General features: G+C 41.8%; 2 protein-coding genes across 3 annotated transcripts; both read right to left on the minus strand.

The window, feature by feature from the left end:
* Positions 1-5,749: 5,749 nt before the first annotated feature.
* Positions 5,750-9,697, minus strand: ssr4 (signal sequence receptor, delta). Its single transcript, XM_004558724.4, has 6 exons — positions 9,510-9,697; positions 9,184-9,302; positions 9,024-9,098; positions 7,413-7,502; positions 7,216-7,281; positions 5,750-6,347 (listed from the first exon to the last, which is right to left on the minus strand). Exons 1-6 carry the CDS (start codon positions 9,556-9,558, stop codon positions 6,243-6,245), a joined length of 504 nt encoding a protein of 167 aa, XP_004558781.1. The 5' UTR covers positions 9,559-9,697; the 3' UTR covers positions 5,750-6,242.
* Positions 9,698-11,059: 1,362 nt separating this feature from the next.
* LOC101474876 (rho GTPase-activating protein 4) lies at positions 11,060-19,830 on the minus strand. Of its 2 annotated transcripts, XM_004558723.6 has the most exons (23): positions 19,615-19,830; positions 19,023-19,163; positions 17,111-17,200; positions 16,807-16,978; positions 16,534-16,696; positions 16,259-16,321; positions 16,047-16,175; positions 15,846-15,974; positions 15,452-15,673; positions 15,183-15,284; positions 14,644-14,805; positions 14,462-14,546; positions 14,292-14,319; positions 14,085-14,184; positions 13,925-13,985; positions 13,693-13,770; positions 13,464-13,592; positions 13,264-13,369; positions 12,836-13,063; positions 12,697-12,749; positions 12,367-12,598; positions 12,245-12,290; positions 11,060-11,735 (listed from the first exon to the last, which is right to left on the minus strand). In XM_004558723.6, exons 3-23 carry the CDS (start codon positions 17,175-17,177, stop codon positions 11,559-11,561), a joined length of 2,532 nt encoding a protein of 843 aa, XP_004558780.1. In that variant the 5' UTR covers positions 17,178-17,200; positions 19,023-19,163; positions 19,615-19,830; the 3' UTR covers positions 11,060-11,558. The 2 variants fall into 2 exon arrangements, with proteins under 2 accessions (XP_004558780.1, XP_012776676.1); XM_012921222.3 differs by lacking the exons at positions 19,023-19,163; positions 19,615-19,830 and adding an exon at positions 18,758-19,013.
* Between the last annotated feature and the right edge of the window lie 27 nt (positions 19,831-19,857).

Raw genomic sequence — 19,857 nt, forward strand, 5'->3', positions numbered from 1 at the left:
AAATACAGGATATAATGACCAATGTTGTGCAATTAATTATATAGTTACTTCTTCAAAAAAGTAACTGAGCTATGCAAAAAACAAAGTTTTTTGCAGCTGTTTACCTAAAAATGCAGCCAAGGTGTTTTTTAAAATAAGTATTTCAAACTATTTACAGAACAATCAGCTGTTCTGCATCAAATTTGATGCCACACAAATTATTTGTGCCACTTCAAAAAATAATTTCTGTCCACTATGAGATAAAGGAGAACAACAGCCTGATACCTGCAGGCAGTGGCGGTCCTAGCCGCCACTGCCACACTCCCTCTGTTTTTCTAAACTGAGCACCTGATGGCTTTGAACTTTTCTTGTCCATCTTCCATTGGTTTTAATTTTGCACTCCAGTATGAACACCCATCCCCCAACCCGAGGATCACCACAGCATAACCTAATAGACCTGCACCTTAGTTCACAGAATCGCTTTGTCTGGGGTTTATTTCTGGGATTTCACACAAGCCAGTATTCAAATCAAGAATATATAATTACAGCATTTTTCTGACACACACAACAAAACTATTGACTACACTACACACTAACTACACAAGATTTGCACTAAACGTTGCAAATCTCTCACATCTCAAAACACCGCCATCACTCCTAAAACTCCCCCTTTCCTAAACACTAAATGCCATGTTGCTATATCATTTTTTGATTGGTCGACATGGTACATTTTTTGACCAATAGGAAAGGGTGGGGGGTTTTGGTTTTGCTCACAGGTGGAGAGTGCTTTGGAGCGTTTTCCTTATAAAACTCAGTTTTTACCGTTTCTTCCTGCAGTAAATATAAACAACGACAGTATTCAGGAAGAAAACCAAACATTGCAGATATTTTTATCATAACTCTGGTTTTACGTGGCCGATCAACACAATTTAAAAACTGGTATGAAGTCCACACTTTTTTCCGTCAATTGTTCCGTCTGTCCTGCTCACATCTCCAATGGTTGTCCAAGTTGTCATTAACGTGGCTTCACTCCACATCAGCCACGCCGCTTTGCTCGCTAAAACACCGGTGTCACAAGGACGCTGTCATAGCCTGTCAACGACGTTGATTAGCTGCGTATATACGAATGTGAATCGCGTTATTGGCTGGACTATGGGATAAGGTGGCATCGTTCTAATCCCATACGGGAGCAGCCAGTCACTGACTGACTAACACTGCAAAACAGAATTGTTAAAGTTTTAATTTTAATTTCAATTCAGGTTAGATTTTTTTTTGTGCGCAACGCAGATTTTCTGTGCGCAGAGACCGTGGCAGCAGTGCGCAATTGCGCACGCACGCAGCTTAGAGGGAACATTGGTCTTCACCCATTTAATAGTTCTGGGCCAGCTGCAAGAAGTGCATGCACACACGCAGACACACGCAAGCCAATATGCAAACACAAACAAAAGCTGTACACCAGATATTGTCCTTTTGATGTGACATGTGGATGGGATGTTTAATATGTTGTGGAAAAGGAGTGAAAGGAATTTCCTCCCTTACATGGTTCTTTTTTTTTACTGCAAACTGCATTGTCATGCAAAGCAGATGAGAGGATGCCCAAATAGGACAAGAAGAATGAGATGCAGTGAAAATAAGTGCAGAGGTTTGGAAGCTACAGTGAGTTATGGTAACCCCAAACACTGTCAAGCTGTTTGGGCTGGAGCAACTGTACATATAACACCCTCCTCTGTACGAACAAAACCATGAAGTAACCAGAGCATGAACTGTTATTGTAGTGAAGGAAGGGGAAGCCAGTGTAAAAAGATACAGTCTGCTCTGTGATTACTGAGTTAGCCCCACACTTTGTTGACTTTGTTCTGCTTTGCGAAAAGTGTGAGGAACGAGCAGGAAAAACGATGCCTATGGAACAGACAGAAAAGCCTGACTTCATGTGAAAATTATTTGTGCAATGCCGGTTTCCACATTGCTGAATCCCGCTAAGCCCATCGAGGTCTGTGGCCTGAGCCAGTGTGCTTTACACACCTCTGAGCGCGCGCACACACACACACACACACACACACACACACACACACACACACACACAAATTCCTCTGCAGTTATCCTTATTTCACAGCAAATGTTTTGTCTTGTGTAAAAATAATAAAGATAAACTTTTGATAAAAGGCTATACAGTGGGGCAAAAAAGTATTTAGTCAGCCACCGATTGTGCAAGTTCCCCCACCTAAAATGATGACAGAGGTCAGTAATTTGCACCAGAGGTACACTTCAACTGTGAGAGACAGAATGTGAAAAAAAAAAATCCATGAATCCACATGGTAGGATTTGTAAGGAATTTATTCGTAAATCAGGGTGGAAAATAAGTATTTGGTCAATAACAAAAATACAACTCAATACTTTGTAACATAACCTTTGTTGGCAATAACAGAGGTCAAACGTTTACTATAGGTCTTTACCAGGTTTGCACACACAGTAGCTGGTATTTTGGCCCATTCCTCCATGCAGATCTTCTCGAGAGCAGTGATGTTTTGGGGCTGTCGCCGAGCAACACGGACTTTCAACTCCCGCCACAGATTTTCTATGGGGTTGAGGTCTGGAGACTGGCTAGGCCACTCCAGGACTTTCAAATGCTTCTTACGGAGCCACTCCTTTGTTGCCCGGGCGGTGTGTTTTGGATCATTGTCATGTTGGAAGACCCAGCCTCGTTTCATCTTCAAAGTCCTCACTGATGGAAGGAGGTTTTGGCTCAAAATCTCACGATACATGGCCCCATTCATTCTGTCCTTAACACGGATCAGTCGTCCTGTCCCCTTGGCAGAAAAACAGCCCCATAGCATGATGTTTCCACCCCCATGCTTCACAGTAGGTATGGTGTTCTTGGGATGCAACTCAGTATTCTTCTTCCTCCAAACACGACGAGTTGAGTTTATACCAAAAAGTTCTACTTTGGTTTCATCTGACCACATGACATTCTCCCAATCCTCTGCTGTATCATCCATGTGCTCTCTGGCAAACTTCAGACGGGCCTGGACATGCACTGGCTTCAGCAGCGGAACACGTCTGGCACTGCGGGATTTGATTCCCTGCCGTTGTAGTGTGTTACTGATGGTGACCTTTGTTACTTTGGTCCCAGCTCTCTGCAGGTCATTCACCAGGTCCCCCCGTGTGGTTCTGGGATCTTTGCTCACCGTTCTCATGATCATTTTGACCCCACGGGATGAGATCTTGCGTGGAGCCCCAGATCGAGGGAGATTATCAGTGGTCTTGTATGTCTTCCATTTTCTGATGATTGCTCCCACAGTTGATTTTTTCACACCAAGCTGCTTGCCTATTGTAGATTCACTCTTCCCAGTCTGGTGCAGGTCTACAATACTTTTCCTGGTGTCCTTCGAAAGCTCTTTGGTCTTGGCCATGGCGGAGTTTGGAGTCTGACTGTTTGAGGCTGTGGACAGGTGTCTTTTATACAGATGATGAGTTCAAACAGGTGCCATTCATACAGGTAACGAGTGGGGGACAGAAAAGCTTCTTACAGAAGACGTTACAGGTCTGTGAGAGCCAGAGATTTTCCTTGTTTGAGGTGACCAAATACTTATTTTCCACCCTAATTTACGAATAAATTCTTTACAAATCCTACCATGTGGATTCATGGATTTTTTTTTCACATTCTGTCTCTCACAGTTGAAGTGTACCTCTGGTGCAAATTACTGACCTCTGTCATCATTTTAAGTGGGGGAACTTGCACAATCGGTGGCTGACTAAATACTTTTTTGCCCCACTGTATATGAGAGACGTTTAAGAAGAAATGATGTTTTGCACTGATAATCAAGACTAAAAGCTTGGGTTATGTAATCATATAAATAGAAATGGGACTGAATTGTTTACACAACCTTGTAAATTACTTTCTTAAATGGGGAAAAAACAAACCAAAGATATAGGACAATAATTTGCCATTGACAGAATAAACTGTGACTTCCTGTCGGATCATTCCTTCTAAAAGGACAACATTTATCTCTAAATATTTCATTCCACATCGGCAGTCATGGCCACTAATGTGCTGGCTGGAGTTACGCACTTTGAACTCCATCACACAACAAAGAGAAGCAGGAGTTTTTGTGTTAGCATCGACTCGCTGGCCTCCATTGAGTGTTTATTTGTCCGTTCCATTTATATCTCTCCATCCAGCTGTCCGCGACTTCCCACAGTCCAATAGGTGACTCTGTGAGGCAACATCTGGATTCCTTCCAGCCCCTGTCTATTCTAAATTAACAACACTGCGATGGCTTTCTTCTCTCCTTGTCAAGGTGCCAGAAGACGAAAGCACTTAAACCACAAGTGTGAATGTGTGATGACAAAGCAGCAGAGAAGCGGTCATCTGAGAAACTCCTTGTGTTCTCTACACTGTGCAGTATTTATGTGAGCAGATCACTTTACTCGCAGTATACATCAACTCTATAGGACTAAGTGAGAGGCTGCAGTTGTGCTGTTTTTGTTGATGCTAAATTGTTTTTCTGTGGAGTGAAGAGTCTTTGCTAAACCTTATTTGGGGCACAGACAGAAATAGATAAGCTAAGTTTAAGTCTCTGTAATAAACTAGATCACATCAGCATGACTTTCCCCTGAGCACCTCTATGTCATAAACTGGATGCAGAAGGAGGGCATGGAGTTCATAAGGCAACATAATAATAACATTAGTAAACCATAACCAGTAAAAATCACATCCAATCTGCCTGTAAAGTTGAAGCTGGCATCAGCCTCGAGTCTCCATCAGCAGCACACAGCTGCCACAGTGTGCTCAACCAGTGGCAATGCACTACAGGAATTTAGAAAGGAAATGCAAGCTACCGCACTCCCTGCTCACAGAATTAACATCTGTAACAGATTTTTCTTTTTTTTGGCATGTGTGCATGTGTGTGTCCCCGTTATGAGAAAATGTGACAGGACACAAGCTGCTGACGTGCTGCCTTGTTTAATGCACTGCTCTCCGTGAATATCGAGGAATACCAGTGGGACAGCGCTGCCTCTCTTGCGCTGACAAAAATAGCCATCATGTCCACTGAGAGTTCAGCCACAGCCTCCAAGCTGAACATGTTTACAGAAAAAAAAGGAATTGTTTTTCAAGAGTTTGCAAGCTAGCACAAATGATATTTACTACGCACAAAGCCTTAAAACTTTTTTATCGTAACCGGATTTATGAACATAAATGCTTAGATTATCAAGAGATTTTAAGTGGACTGCAACGGCCAAGATGGTTACTGTCACAAAGGATTTACTCATCATCCAACCAAGTCTGTCTGACTACAGCAGAAAAACCACACTGACATGTGGTTTTCTTTTTTTCTGCCAACTCCACAGATATTTTGGTTTGTTAATTTTGGGTAGGTTTATCCTGCTCGTGTTCCTTGAGATAGATTTATTTTTCCCTCACCCCAAGGCCGTCTTGAATTCCTGTAGCTTTGTACGTGTTGCAAAGTAAACACGTTAACAGGCAGATTTAAATATGCTGTTTTTGGGGCTGCATGGGAGTTAGGAAAGGTGGAGACATTTTCATGCGACTTGGCCACCCATAGATGGGATACAATTCAACTACTTCAGCATGTGAAAGATAAATCTGCTTAAAGCTGGTTGTTACTTGAGTTCAGGTGACTAGTTGCAGCTAGTTCTAGACTGGAAAATAAAAAGAAGCACTGTAGATGACGTGTTGCTGTGAAATAACAGACCTTCCCATCTGTCTAGAGAAAAAGGAATTTATAGATTTTCGCTTTACTACAACCAATAAAATAAAAGTCATTTATTCACTTTCCTGGAGGAGACACATCCACTCGACCTGTTCAGGCCAGTCTGCGCAGCCACATTATTGACATTTCATTTGCATGGAAGCTTTGACCTTTGCAGCACAATCTGGTCAGGATGTTCCACTGTTTAAGCGGGACCCAATACAATGCATGAGCTCTATGTGATTTCTTTATTTGTAAAGTCCAGGTTTACTGATCTGTTGTTTCCAAAAGAAGAAACCATTGTTACAAAACTCCACCCATACCGAGAGTCAATCGTGTGTCAAAATTCATCTTTAAAGACTCAAAAGCACATAAGAGACACAGTCTGAATAAAAAAATACAAAGACTGCTACTTCTGCTCCTTGCCCCAAAGCAGATCAAGTGGCAAAATCCTGTTGGTTTGTCTCAACACTGGATGATGGATAATTGGTCGAGCCCCATCAGAAATCAGTCTTTAATGATCCAGTATTTAAAAAGCTGTTTTGGGTCAGTTTATGCTTGGATGGTGCTCTTTGCGCTGAAAGCCAAGTAGTAGACCAGGATACCAATGAGGGCAGCAACCACTTCAGTAGACACCCATGGGCCATTCCATGCACCCTGTAGTGAGCAGGGGGGGGAAAGGAAACAGGTTTAAGGACAAGAGTAAATAAGGCAAATGAGGGACAGCCAATCAGAAGAAAGTTGGCTTAAATAGTAGTTTTATGGTTTTAAATGGAGAGAGTTTCAGAGTGAACGGCCTGTGGGGCTGCACAAGTGCCAATAAGAGGCAGATAAGGTTTATTTTTAAATGAGAATCACACAAAGCTAAAGGTGGAACTGGAGTTTCATGTTTACATGAGTTTGTTGTTTTGAATGAATGCAGAGATTCCAACCATAAATCAGACACTGGCCCCTTGGATGCATCCGCACAGGAAACAGCAAAGAGACCGCAGCAAGTCAGTGACATTTGGTAACGTCAAGCAACGAGGGGCAAAAAAATGCTGGCAACATGAAATTGGTGGACCCCTGAGTCAAACTTTTTGCAACTCTAAAGAGAGCAATTTAAGCCACTGCTAATGAGAGCGTAACATCCTGTTGATTGTATGACGGTATGATGCATGAGTGGGAGGTAAATAAAGTTAGAGGGTTACCTGCACACTATCATGTCAAATTTCTGGTAATCATGTGTACTTAAGTCCAAAGTTCACTTGCCATTTGCTCTTCTTTAAGCTTCACTAATTCTTAAGGAAACAATATGACTACTCTGCAAAATAGAGGCCTGTAAGAGTGTGCAGTCAGGCGATAATCTCTCTGGGTTTATTCATTCACTGGAGACCTTTCAAACATGCCAGGAAGTTACGTGATACTTGATGTAGGCTCACTAAAGCTGATACAATTTAAGGGCGTTTACTGGCTTTTAATTTACAAGATAGCAGGATCATGACTCAAGTGATGTGTTCAGTCTGAGATCCTAGAAGAAACTCACCCTGTGGTCAATGTTGACAGAGAAGAGAGGGTGAATGGCATTTACGTCTTCATTGTTTCTCTGGGCCTGGAGCAAATGAGATTAACAGATTTAATTGAAATTAAAGCATATTTGATTATAAAGACGACTCATTTCAAAACAAGTGGAGCTCAAGCAAAGGAAACCGTAAGCTGATCAACAACACATAATACACTAACCTTGCGCAGGGCACTGTAGGACTCCTCATCGAAGAATTTGACCTGATATGTTCCAGAGGTTGCCTGTTTGTGAGGAAGACTCCAGGACACCTGATGGAAGAAAGTACACATTTAATAATAGCTGATTATTTACTTTTTTTTGTTTCTTTAAGATACTTTTAGTTTAAAAATGTGTCTAAATGTAAAGCCTCGAGTCTGTACTAAAAGGCAAACGTGTATTTTAATGGCCTGCTGATGAAAGGGTTAGGGATAAATGTAAACTACTGTCTAAGCAAGTCATAAGGTACAAGTATCCTAATGACCCCGGTAGTCCTTATTTGAAAAAGACACTCACCTATAGTAAATCAACAATATTTCTTTTTTTTTTATAAGCTCTACATGAGATTGTTCATCTGTGAAGGGTCAATAAACCTCGGGGCAGCCACCTAATCAAAGACATCCTGTGACTATTAATTCAATAGAAATTACTTTTGACAAAGGAATTTAATATATTTTTATTGCACTGGTGTGTGTGTGTATTAGTGTGTTGGTTCACTTAATTTCTATAATTTGCTGTCCACTTTTTCCTTTTTATTGCAATTTACTGAAATTACTGCTACAAGAAGTCATGAAGTCATGACCAAACTGGCAGGAAAATCCAGTTAAAGGGCAGCATGTTTTGATATCAATATGTATGTACGAATCCATCCAGCATAGTGAAAATGTATAACAAGAGGAAGTACTTTGATATTTTCTCCCACCTTTGCTTATAAGCTTTAAGGGTGGTCTCAATTAAGAGCTGATCAGTATAGGCTAATACCAGCCAACTGACTGCTGTGAGTCTATCAGTAAATGAGATTACATTTACATATATCTGTAACTAATATTTATTAGTTGTGTAATACTGATTTGGTGCTGTCTAATCTTGGCTGAAAAAATTCAAACCGTTTCTGAAACTTTTTATAATGAGACATTATTACTGGCACAAAGCTGATAAAAACAATGAGAAATAAAGCAGTATCGGGTAAAACTGTAACCACGATCATCTGGCTCATAATAGATTTAGACAGCACTAAAATTATTGTGACTATATGTTCAACCTTCTGTAGTTCAGTACCCATAAATATACAAAGTGCTACTACGTTTTCAGCTGCTCCCTTTATAGGGGTCATCACAGTGGATCGTTTGCCACCAGCTTCACCTGCACTCTTCCTCTTTTTCTCCTTCCTGGCTGCTTCATACTCAACATCCTTTGTCCAGTGTACATTTAGAGTTTCCTACTCTCACCTAGACTAGCCTCCTTCTCTCTCCCTGCCTCCTATCATCTTTTCCCCTTCTCCTCTTAATTTGTCTTCAGTCAGTAGTAGCACACTATCAACCAGCATCCTGTTGGCCAGCAGCACTGGAGGTGGCCATTGTTGTTAACCTGGGCCCCGATCGATCTGGTATGGAAACCTTTTCCTTGATGCCCCGCATGTTTGATTTGGCAAAGATTTTACACCAGATGCCCTTCTTGATGCAAACCTCCCCTTTCATCCAGGCTTGAGACTGATTGATTTTTTTTCACTCTGCTAACAAATCAGATTCAGTAAAAGCAAGTACCTTGACCTGTAGCCACATGTGAATCCATACCTGGTACTTTCCAACGTCCTGTCCTCTGGTTACAGGGAACTGTCTTCCATTGACATCAGCATACAGCGTTACGCTCTGCAGAGAGCAGAAATCACCATGAGTGCTCCAGTAGCATCAGTACATCATTGTGCTGCTGGCTGTGTTAGAGGTGGACAGTTACCTGTGCTCCGTTGGCGCAGGTCAGGCTGAGTTCAACGATGAAGACAGACTCTGATGAGATGACGGCGTCAGAGGTGGTGTAGGCCGACGGAGTGATGACTGGGTCCGTGCAGCTCTCTCCTATGGGCACAAAGAGCAGAGTTGAGGTCAGCTGAAATCCTGCACATGATCATCTACACAGCATCTATAGATAATACAACTTTCACCACTCTGCCCTCCTGTGGCTACGAGATTGCGGGTAGTGATTCAATGAATTAGCTACTAGCTAAAGCTGATTAGCATTACAGGCTTATTAACCCGGTATTCTCTCTTACAGAGTTGTCTTACCTGAGCAGGCGACCACCAGCAGCGCAAAGAAGGCGGCTATCCGGATCATCGTGACGTCTCGGAGGTTGTTTAAGAGGTTTCGTGTTGCTCCTGAGGTCCAGTTGCCTGAGTGCTCGGCTCCTTCCAAACAGTAAAAAGGAAGAAGTCCACCTCAGCTCACAGCGCTTCTGCACCTCTGCGTCTGCGCACCAATGACGTGGACTCTCGAAACCGCAGAGCACCCTGGGAAAGTGCCCCGTCGACACGTCATCAGAATCAAAATGGCCGGAAGTCAGTAAATGATGGATCTAAACAGCTTTAACAAACTGACCTTATTTATTTTTTACAAATTTCTAATGAAAGCCTCCCTCATGGTCATTCACACCACAGCAAAGTAATAAAGTAATAGACAGACAATTAACAGAAAAGTTTAAACTGGACAAAAGTAAAAATAAATAAACGAGTGAAAGAAGTAAAGAAATAAATAATACACTTTCTGTGAATTACAAAAAATGTTGTTTTAGAAATAACAGCACAGTTTGGGGAATTAGATTATTATTTTTCAATTTAAGCCCAGAGTTGTGTTGATATATTTGTTTTATTTAATACTAGAGCATTTGTTTATAATATAGAATGGAGGAGACATGCGGTTGAGAGTGCACTTCTTGTTCTTATATTAAGATATCGCATGGATCAAATGTGCACTTAAACTTCTTTACAATGAAAGAAAGTGGAGGTTCACTTAGAATCAAAGTATGTGGCCCATGATTTACAATGAGTTTGACATCCTTGAGGATCTAGGGTATACAGAAATTTGTGACATTGCCTTTGAAAAATATGTAATAATTCAGTTATAATATATATTATAATAATAATTATCATTAATTATCTCCACCTTTATAGACAGGTTGGACAAAGATGAGTGTCCAGTTGAGGGAACTTAAGAAATCTCTTTATTAGATATTTTGTGATTCTCCTAAATTGAAAATCATTAAAAAAAAAATGTACTCAGGCTACTGAGACACACCTTGGTGAAAGTCAGCAGACGACCTGATTGTGGTGCTTTGTTAATAAATGATGATCCTTCCATGTTCAGGGTGATTTGCTTCCCTAAGTAAAGAAGAGTGAGGCCTATTTTTTTTTTAAACATACCTTTAAGTGATTTGAAGCAATATAAATCAAATTTAAATAAATTAAACAGGACAAGACACCAACAGAGATATTGGTATAGATTGAGCAGTGGTGCAGGGGTAAGGAGCTTAGATGTTTGGAGCGATTTTGGATGTTTGGAATAGCGTCCCAAGCATATTCCACTGAAGGTTTTCCCAGGGACATCCACAGGGTGGGACACCTGGGAGAAACCCAGAAAACACTGAAAAGAATACATCTCGTCTGGCCTTCAATTACTGAAGGAGGCCCCAGAGGCATCTAGCCAATGTTGTATGAGAAAGGAGCATCTCGACTACTTTTACTTAAGCCCGAATATATTATTCTATGTATAAAACCCCAGGATGAAGAAAAGAAATGCAAGTTATAGTCATGTTTTACATACACATCTAATGAAGCAGTAAGCCTAGACAAATTATTTAATCAGCATGTAGTTCAAATATACAGATAAATCATAAAGAGATAAGTAGGAATTGACGTTTACAACTATAACATTCACAGTTTTCTTGACTTTGTGCCAGCATCTCATTTTGACAGAAATTTGATTAAGAGTGAGCACTTATGCCTGTATTGACTAAAAATTATTGACTGGCAGGGCAGCTGTTTAATATAATAAGAGAAGAAGTGCAAATATCAAAAATGCCTACAAACACATTGGTGCATTTCAAGTAGTTCACAGTTTTGACATAGTACCGCAGGCCTGTGGAAATCTGCTGTACATCACACGTAAGACAGGACTGAGTCAAGGAGACCTCAGAGAAAGGACTCTCAGTCAAGGATCTCAGGTTTCTAGAAATAGATGTGCTGAAAGCTACTGTCAAAGGCCTTCACGCTACACCTCAACTTCCATTAGTATCATCTCTCCCTCGCCCCGTGTGTCTTCTTGTGCCATTGCTGATCATCTCAGTCCGCTGCATCTGCTGATTTGAAGAGCCCTGTTCCTCTCCCCCTGCGCCCATCCTGCTTTCCTTTCTTCTGGGGAGTCTGGACTGAGGGGGAGGACACAGTGGGGGTGGGATCCTGATGGGTTTGTCGAATCAAAAGCTCCTTAAAGACTGAGTCCATCTGGCGACAGACTTCCTGTAATGTGAAAATAAAAAAGTACGGATGAGAGAGGAAACAGGGGGAAGTGTCCGTTTTCTCTACTTTTCGACTTCAGAACTTCTGTTTCTGCTCGCCGCTCTTGGCAATGACTAATTACTCTGCATAGTAATTTACTGAACACCACTCAGATTTTCGTAAGCAGGAAACCCAGACTGTGGGTTTCCTGCTACCGTTAACACTTAGTTCTTCTTTTTGGTTATCAAAAATGGATTTTTTTCAAAAAAATAAAAAAAATAAAAAAAAAGGAAGGACAGCTCAGCCACTTGCTCTTTAGCAGCAGCACATTTCCAAGTACAGTTTGGCTCATTGTCCCCTTTAGCAACCTCTGATGTTGTAACGCTTACAGCTACAGACACAGATTACTGTGAGAACCCTTTATAATGGCTTCATTTAAAGTTGGCTCATTGCACAATGATGCGGTATTTTTCTTTTTAAAGACATTTATTAGGTTATAAACAGAGAGCTATAAGAAAAACAAGACACACCTTATCTACTCGAGAGGCTATATCCTCAGATGACCGTCGCTGGTAGCTGTATGCAGAAAGATCAGTCTGAATAATTATGTTTTACTCAAGCACAGTCAGTCAGCTGTTGTTGGGTTACTTACTCTTGCCCATAACAAGGAGAGGGCATCCTCCTTGGCTTACATTGCGGCCCAACAGGAATCTGAAGTGTGCACTTTCCACCTGAACCGAAGCTGCCTCCTCCTGGTGCAGCTGTTAATTTGTGTTCTAGTGCCCCGCTGCTATTAGCTCTGGGGCGTTCTCCCCTTCTGGGTGCTGCTACTCCAGACATTGACATACTTGTGCTGTTGTCAGCCAAAAAACCCATTTCTAAATCTGCAGCAAAGCAAATGTATACATCCTTTGTTATTCTTCAAAGACATCATTATATATTTTTAATGAAGCGATGAACTGAAATAGCCACATAAACTTACCATCTTTGCTAGGGGTGTACTCAGTTTCTATATCTCCATCAACATTGGTCTCTCTGTGAAGTAAAGAGCATAATATAATCATTCCACAATACACCCCCCAACCCCCGCATGTTATGTGAACTACACTTTTTCACTGTACCCGTCATCCAGTTCTAGTGTCATGCATTTCTCATAAACTGGTCCCGGCACTTCGCTCTGAGTGGGGAAGATGCTTTCTTGCTCAATGATGATGTCCTTCACCAGGGCATTGATCTGAGGCTGCAGGGTCACGACGTCGTCATCATGAGCCCCTCTTATCAGGCTCGGGCCAAAACACACGGCCAGATTGTAAGGTTGCATCATGTTCTCGTCACTATACTCCGACACACTGAAGGCAGAGAGAGAGGAGTAAATAAAGAAACAAAGAAAAATTAAAGTTGGTTAATTTTATTGGTTGTTTTTACCTCATATAATCTTATTTAACTGCACTAACAGTGGATGTTAATGATTCTCACAGAATGATTCAGCAATGAGAAAAAGGCAAAAATTCAGGTTTTCCATATTCAAGTCACAGGTAACGACACTCACTGATAAAGGAATGCAAAGAGGTATCTCATGACGATGATAGCAGGCTCGGGGAAGGAAGAAATCACAGCTTTCAGCTCAGCTGCTCGCTCTGCCTCATTCTTTATTTCTGGAAAACAAAAAGGTGATGAAATAAAAGAGAAGTTGCTGCTGAGCATCCTTAGCCACACTAATTATATCCACAGGTGCACAAGAACACTCACGGGCATGCTCCAGGAGCAGATTGGTGCTGTCAAGGGGGAAGAGTGGATTATCTAAACCCCTGAAGTAAAGCTTCAGCACTCCAGCCACCGAGTCAAGGTCATAACTCCCCTCAGCCAAAGGGTCCTCTCCTGCAGGGGAAGCCCATGGCACACTGCCCCACATTATTAATGCTCCATGGAGAGGAGCGCTATGAATAGAAGTTAATCTAACAAATACACACACCCCTACCTCGCTCAAAAGCGTCCCTGAGGTTATTGACCTCCAACTGAGACCCCGGCACTCTAAATATCCCTTCATGGTGGAGTCCTGATGGGCAGACAGATTATCGCAGTGGTCTAAAATGAGTGCCTGTTTCCCTCAGTCACTTTTAAACACAAGAGGCTAGATGTATGTGTGTCTGCAGCTGTCTTTTTACAATAACATCTAATGGTTTAATGTTACTTCAGCAATGAAGACTCACCATGGAGGTTGATATAGCGAATGCAGCTTTCCACAACAATTGGAATCTGTTGTCCTGATGCCTGAATTGAAAATAAACAATAAATTTCACTGACTCATCACAAGTCAAAGGGAAAAACTAAAATGACAACGAGAGAGCTGAAAGAGGAAACCGGTGTTACCGTTATGAAGGACAGCATGTCTCCATTGAAAAGTTTTTGGCTGTGCATCAAATTGGCACTCGAGTGATTCTTTCTGACACGCATAGACTTTCCAGTGTGTCTGGAGAATGACACACAGGACCGTGGAGGCACAGTGTTAAGACTGGTAGCATGAATAAATAAAAACGATGACTCAGCGACAACTGTTAAAAATAATTATATTCATACCGAGGCTGATGGTCATTTGATACTTCAGCTGGGAAGAAAAGAAAAAGGACGTAACATATGATAAGAGCAATCCGTTTTAAAAAGGAGAAATACTCTGTGTTTGGTATTTTGTTTGTGACACAGAGTCAACAACTTGTGGTATTGTAACGTGAGAAATGCAGAAGCAATACCTTTTTCTACAGCTTCTTTAAGCAGATCATGTTTAACTTGCAGTTTAGATACAAGAGAGCTGCCAACGAGGTACTCCTTTACTTTCTGTAAAACAAATTACACCGATCAGATTAGTATTTTTTTTATCGTTACCACACCAACTGCACATCATTGCTGTTGCCCCCAAATTTTACCGACTCACAGTAAAGTAGAGGTATTCTATTTCCTGCAGGCTGGCCCGTCGTCGAGTGGCGCTGGGCTTTACAGTCAGATTTTCAGTGCTGCCCTCCTGAGATGAAGGCTCCAGATCATCGCCGATGCCCTCCAGCAGAGAAGCCTGGGCTGCTGACATGCTCTTATTAACCTATGTGAGAGCAGCAGGGTGAGAGGTGTGTTGTGTAGATACCCACATTTGAGACATTATGTCACTTTCAAGTGCCAGCAGAACTGCTGAGATTTATACTTGTCTTACACACTGAGATCATGAGAACTATTAAAAAAAGGGCTAAATATAGTCAATAATGAGGTGGAAGGCATTCTCGCCTTTTATTATAGTGCTTTTGCATCTTCATCACTTTTAAGCACTTTTACTTCCTTTCTGTACTTGAGGCTGTGATGCTTTAATAAGTTTAACTAAAATTAGAATAAGGAAACAAGAAGAAATTTTCATAGACTATTTGCAGCCTCGTTAAAATTCAAAATATGATAACGAGCAGCCCTGGTTGGTGCGATTTTCTTTACCTCCTCAGTTTCCTGGGTGACGGCTTGCAGTCGAGTTTGTATCTGTTTGAATCTGGTCTCCAGTTCGCATATCATCTCACACTCCGCACTGACCTGAGTAACCTGAAATAAGATAAGATAAGATAGAACTTTATTAATCCCTCGGGTGGGTTCCTCTGGGAAATTCGATTTCCAAAAAGCACAGCACCGACAGAATGTAAGGGAGTCTAGAGTTGTTCCACACACTTAATATATAAAGTTCCTTTACATAATTTAATCAAAATACACACCTGGTCCCCATCGTGGGGCTGATAGGGGAAGCGTAGGGGCATAGAGAAGGTGTTGTAGTTGTCCTGCAGGAGGATGTCTCTATCCCGGCTCTGGTCCAGTCTAGACACGGTCTCCTCTATTTGCTGCAGGCCTGCGCTCAGGTTATCCTGGGCCTTCCACCGTCTTGACAAGTAGGCCTGCATCACCCTGCCCAAAGTGGTGTGGTAACCTGTATCTGCACACTGGAGGAGGAAACTGAATTTAGAATCACTTCATTCATTCGAGAGCTTTCAGATCATGACAGAAGGAATGGAAACAATGAGCGCTGGGGTTCAAATGACATGAGAGATCATGACCTTGAGTGCTATGTAGGGTTTTTGTATGTTGAAAGGAAAAGGTGACTGATGTACTCACATCTATGAGAGTAGAGATGTCTTGCAGGTAGTACTTATTCATGGAGGAATTGGCTGCAGCCAGGTTTAGGAGGTACTCATTTCGGGCCTTGCTGCACTTCAGCTTTATTTCTTGGACTTTAATTTGTCTCTACAGCACATAAACATTGTCAGTAAGAGTCACATGATACGTGCATGCACGCACATGACACCAAGCATTTACCTTTTCTATCAGCCTCTCCAGTTTTTTATTTGCACTCTGCTTCTGCTTTTCCTCTTGCTTCTCTGCTTCCCTCAGCTTCCCCTCTGCACAGACATAGTCTGAGTGGTACTGGTAGTATGTTCGCCATGCCTGCACACAGGCACAAAAAGCAATGCTTTCCTCTGTGTACTTAAGAAACGGAAAACATTCTGTGTGGTTGGTTTCTCACGTACCGCCTGTAGCTCTGTGGTAACCTTGAGTAGCCCATCTTGTAGCTGAATGCAGATGTCTTTACTCTGGAAAACACAGACAAAATATCAGAGAAGTGAGATGACACGACACAGCAAGGACACAGTGACCCACGTCATACTTTAAATATCAAGATTTGGAAAAACATGAACTGGTGGTTAAAGTGAGAATGGAAAAACGATAACAGAGCAAGTATTATGTCATTTGCACTGCAGAAGTGCATGGCAGTGTGTTCGTGGGTGAGCGCTTGCAGTAGTACCTTCTTTGCAAGGCGCTGTGTGTACTCCACACAATGTGTGAGAGGTTGGGTGAGAAAGTTGTTGCAGCTTTCACTCAGTCCATTATGGTCCCTACTTTCTTGGCGGGTCTGGGACAGCAGAGTAAGCCATACTTGGGACACAGAGTTACTACTGGGCTCCTTCCTGAGCGTGGTCATGCATAAACAAGAAAAAAAAATACAAAAGGACACAAACTTTGAAGATTGAAATGAACTGCTGTGTAGTTTAGCACGTTATGTGCAGTGTGCAATTACCTCTTTATCCTTGATGTGAACCTTTCTGCTAGTTTTTCCAGGGAACGAGCATACTCGCTTTCAATCTCACCCCGTCGACGCAGGTAGTCTGTCAGGTCTTGCAGCTGTTGGTTCTTTTGCTCAAGTTGCAAGTCCAATACTTTCAGTTGGTCTACAAGCTGACAGCGAACCTCTGAAAGGCCGACAAAGACACACTTACTGTGACAAGTAGGTTAGAAACTGGTTTCACTGATCAGAGTTAAGATGGTGTGAAATAAAGAGGTTGTGTTTCTCAGTGTGGCACAAACCACCACATGCCTTTTACCTTTGATTTGAATGTCGTAGTCCACCACACTGACCCGCTCCTTCCGAAGTTTGACATGGGAACTCATTGTTGATCCAGCTGGGTGGAATTCTGTATAAAGGCAGTGATTGCTTTCATTTATAAGCTAGCATGAAATATCAGCTCTGTTCTGTTAACCCTTTCTTAAAGAGGGGAGTATGCAAGCTGATCAGTATCCTTTGGTGGAGAAAACCTGTTAAACCCACTGTTACACCCTTTCTACTGAAGTCCCCTCCACCACCTCCACCCTTCCCCTTCCTCCAATAGACCCTACGCACTTCCTCTTGAGAGACTTGTAGAGCTGAAATGAGCATGTTCGTCTTACTGTAGCACATCTTTTCAACGTGGTCACACTCTGCTGCGTTTCCCTGAACAGCAGGCAACTAGAAAACCGGTTGGCATGTGTTGCTTGCTTGCACCGGGCAGACTGCAGAATTGCACAAGGTGCAAAAATAACTCTAACAGCATCTCAAGCTGCCCTAAAAATAGGACGAACCACAAGGCGCACAACTGTGCGGGGATGTTTGTGCTCAACACTACAGGTGGTTTTACAGAAGAAGAAAAAAAGAAGGAAAAAGAACTTTCACCAATAAAGGTTTAAATCCTTCTGCCTTTCACTTTACAGCATGTCTTGGCCGGTTGAGAAGACTATACCCAGGTATATTCCAGTTCAGGATGAACACGACAGGACATGTTTATCGGAGAACTGGCTTTACCCTTTACAGTCAGACAAAGAAAACTACCAGGTCTTACTGATAGAGGTTTAACTGATCGTTTCTGATAGGTTTCAGTTTCTTGACACGCTTTTAACTATAATTTATGGGTGAAACTTACACCCAGGCCTATTCTCAAGAAAAAAGAAAGATGAGTGTGGCTGGAGCACGGCGGTTTTTCTTCAGCGCACGATAATCCTGAACTTTGCAAAATACTGTACATTAAAGGAAATTTATTGCAATTCAAAAAGAGGAAGATCAGAGTGTTGTCTTGCTGGATCATACCCTTTTGTACACAATCAATACGCACACATTCTCTCCATTTCTCCCCCTCAACTTCCCTTTTTTTTGAAAGCCAAACATCACTCATCAGCACTCTCTTTAGCTGAAATGTGCACTCTCCCAACAGATGACCTGCTAACATGATTCTGCTGTATTTCAGCATGGCCCAAACTCCCTGCAAAAAGGAGTTCAATTTTTGCAGCCTGTGTCACCCTTTTCCATTAGTCGCTTCATTCTTTCTCCATGCGATCAGCTGGTGAATCACCACATCCTATCCTCACAACCTGCCGCAGTATTTCATTAAGGCTAGTCTTAACCTTATTGCTACTATAGCTTTTCAGTTCCTGTTTTACTAAAGTAACCTTTTCTACCATTTTAGTGTTTTTTTAAACAAGCACAAACAAGTAGAGGCTTCTATAGTTATGAAACATCACTCGCCCTGGGGGGGGGTTTGTCTATAGCCAACAACAACATAAAACGATCAAGCAATGCAAACCTTAACTGCATAACAGCATGCGCCTTTTTAATACAAAAACATGTTCATTAAGTGTTAAACTGACTACCAGTGCTGATTTGGTGAGACAGGAAAACAAATAAAAATCAATAAGAGTGTCATACGTGCAGAGAGTCATACCTGATCAGGAGTCTTGACTAGTCTTTCCTCCACACTAAACTGAACTAAATGATGCCAGTTAATAGCGCAGTAACTGCTTCACCTCCCCCTCACTTTGGACACGGATGGATGTGGGTGGAGTGGAAGTCATCTCTGACTGACTCTCTCTCTCACACACACACTTACTTACTTCTGCTGTTCTCACCCTCACCCCCCCTCCCTCCCCGCTTCTTCTCACTCACACATTCAGTTTGAGCCATCAGTGTGTGACTGTGCATGTGAAAACCTTTTCTAGTATAGTCCTTCCTCTCTCTCTTTCGTGCCTCCTCTTGAACCCCACAGCAGGTTTTCAGTTCAGTCAAACAACAGCTGTTTTCACTGATTGGGCTCTCCTTGCCGGTTCCTGAGTGAAATCAGCTGCACTGAGCTGATTTCAGTTGAGGGGGAAAAAAGAAAGTTATTTTGAGTATTATTATTATTATTATGTTTTTTTAAATATATATTTTTTTATACACTGTCATGGCTACAATATGAGTGAGCGGGAGCAACCTTGACTTTAAAAAAACAAAACAGTCAGTTATGTAGATTAGGAGGGAAAAGAAAAACAGAAACAAAGACCACTGTTGCTATGAAATCATAACACAGAAAGATTTACAACAACATTGTTGACTTCTCTGTCTGAGAGGTGTTAAACAGCCTGCTGGTGTGAAGCTGAGCTTCTTGCAATTTGCCAGAGAGAGTCTAACTCTTTCAAAGATCATTAGGCATAATTTGTTCTTATCTGTCACGTACTTCTCTTTCACTCGTTTCCTTCCTCAAACAGACAAACAGACGGTGTTGCACAAACAATTAAAAAAAACAACTGGTATTTAACTTACGCATTTTGGATGACATTTGAGAAAGAACAGTTTGATTGAAGGGAGTCTCTGTTGAGTCCCAATGCAGCAGGGAGCTGTGTCTTTCAGTTTAAACCGAGAATGACCTTTGAACCTTGCTACACCCTACATAAAAGTAAACAAAATCTTTGAGCTCAACTGTAAACAGTCATGGCCCAACTATTCAGTTCACTGCAGGAAAAGTAAACTCATCTGAATTTAGTTACACTTAACTATGTCCCATTG

The sequence above is a fragment of the Maylandia zebra genome, linkage group LG20, assembly GCF_041146795.1.
Source record: "Maylandia zebra isolate NMK-2024a linkage group LG20, Mzebra_GT3a, whole genome shotgun sequence".
Taxonomy (NCBI): Eukaryota; Metazoa; Chordata; class Actinopteri; order Cichliformes; family Cichlidae; genus Maylandia; species Maylandia zebra.

Excerpts from the sequence above, each read along its gene's own strand:
- ssr4 (XM_004558724.4), bottom strand. The coding sequence starts at position 9,558 with ATGATCCGGATAGCCGCCTTCTTTGCGCTGCTGGTGGTCGCCTGCTCA. Across the intron at positions 7,503-9,023 it reads AGGACGTTGGAAAGTACCAG|GTGTCCTGGAGTCTTCCTCA; the intron begins GTATGGATTCAC and ends TTCTTCCATCAG. Across the intron at positions 6,348-7,215 it reads CTGTCAACATTGACCACAGG|GGTGCATGGAATGGCCCATG; the intron begins GTGAGTTTCTTC and ends TGCTCACTACAG.
- LOC101474876 (XM_004558723.6), bottom strand. The coding sequence starts at position 17,177 with ATGAGTTCCCATGTCAAACTTCGGAAGGAGCGGGTCAGTGTGGTGGAC. Across the intron at positions 14,806-15,182 it reads TCACCCAGGAAACTGAGGAG|GTTAATAAGAGCATGTCAGC; the intron begins GTAAAGAAAATC and ends GCTCTCACATAG. Across the intron at positions 13,593-13,692 it reads CAGGGACGCTTTTGAGCGAG|GAGAGGACCCTTTGGCTGAG; the intron begins GTAGGGGTGTGT and ends CTTCCCCTGCAG.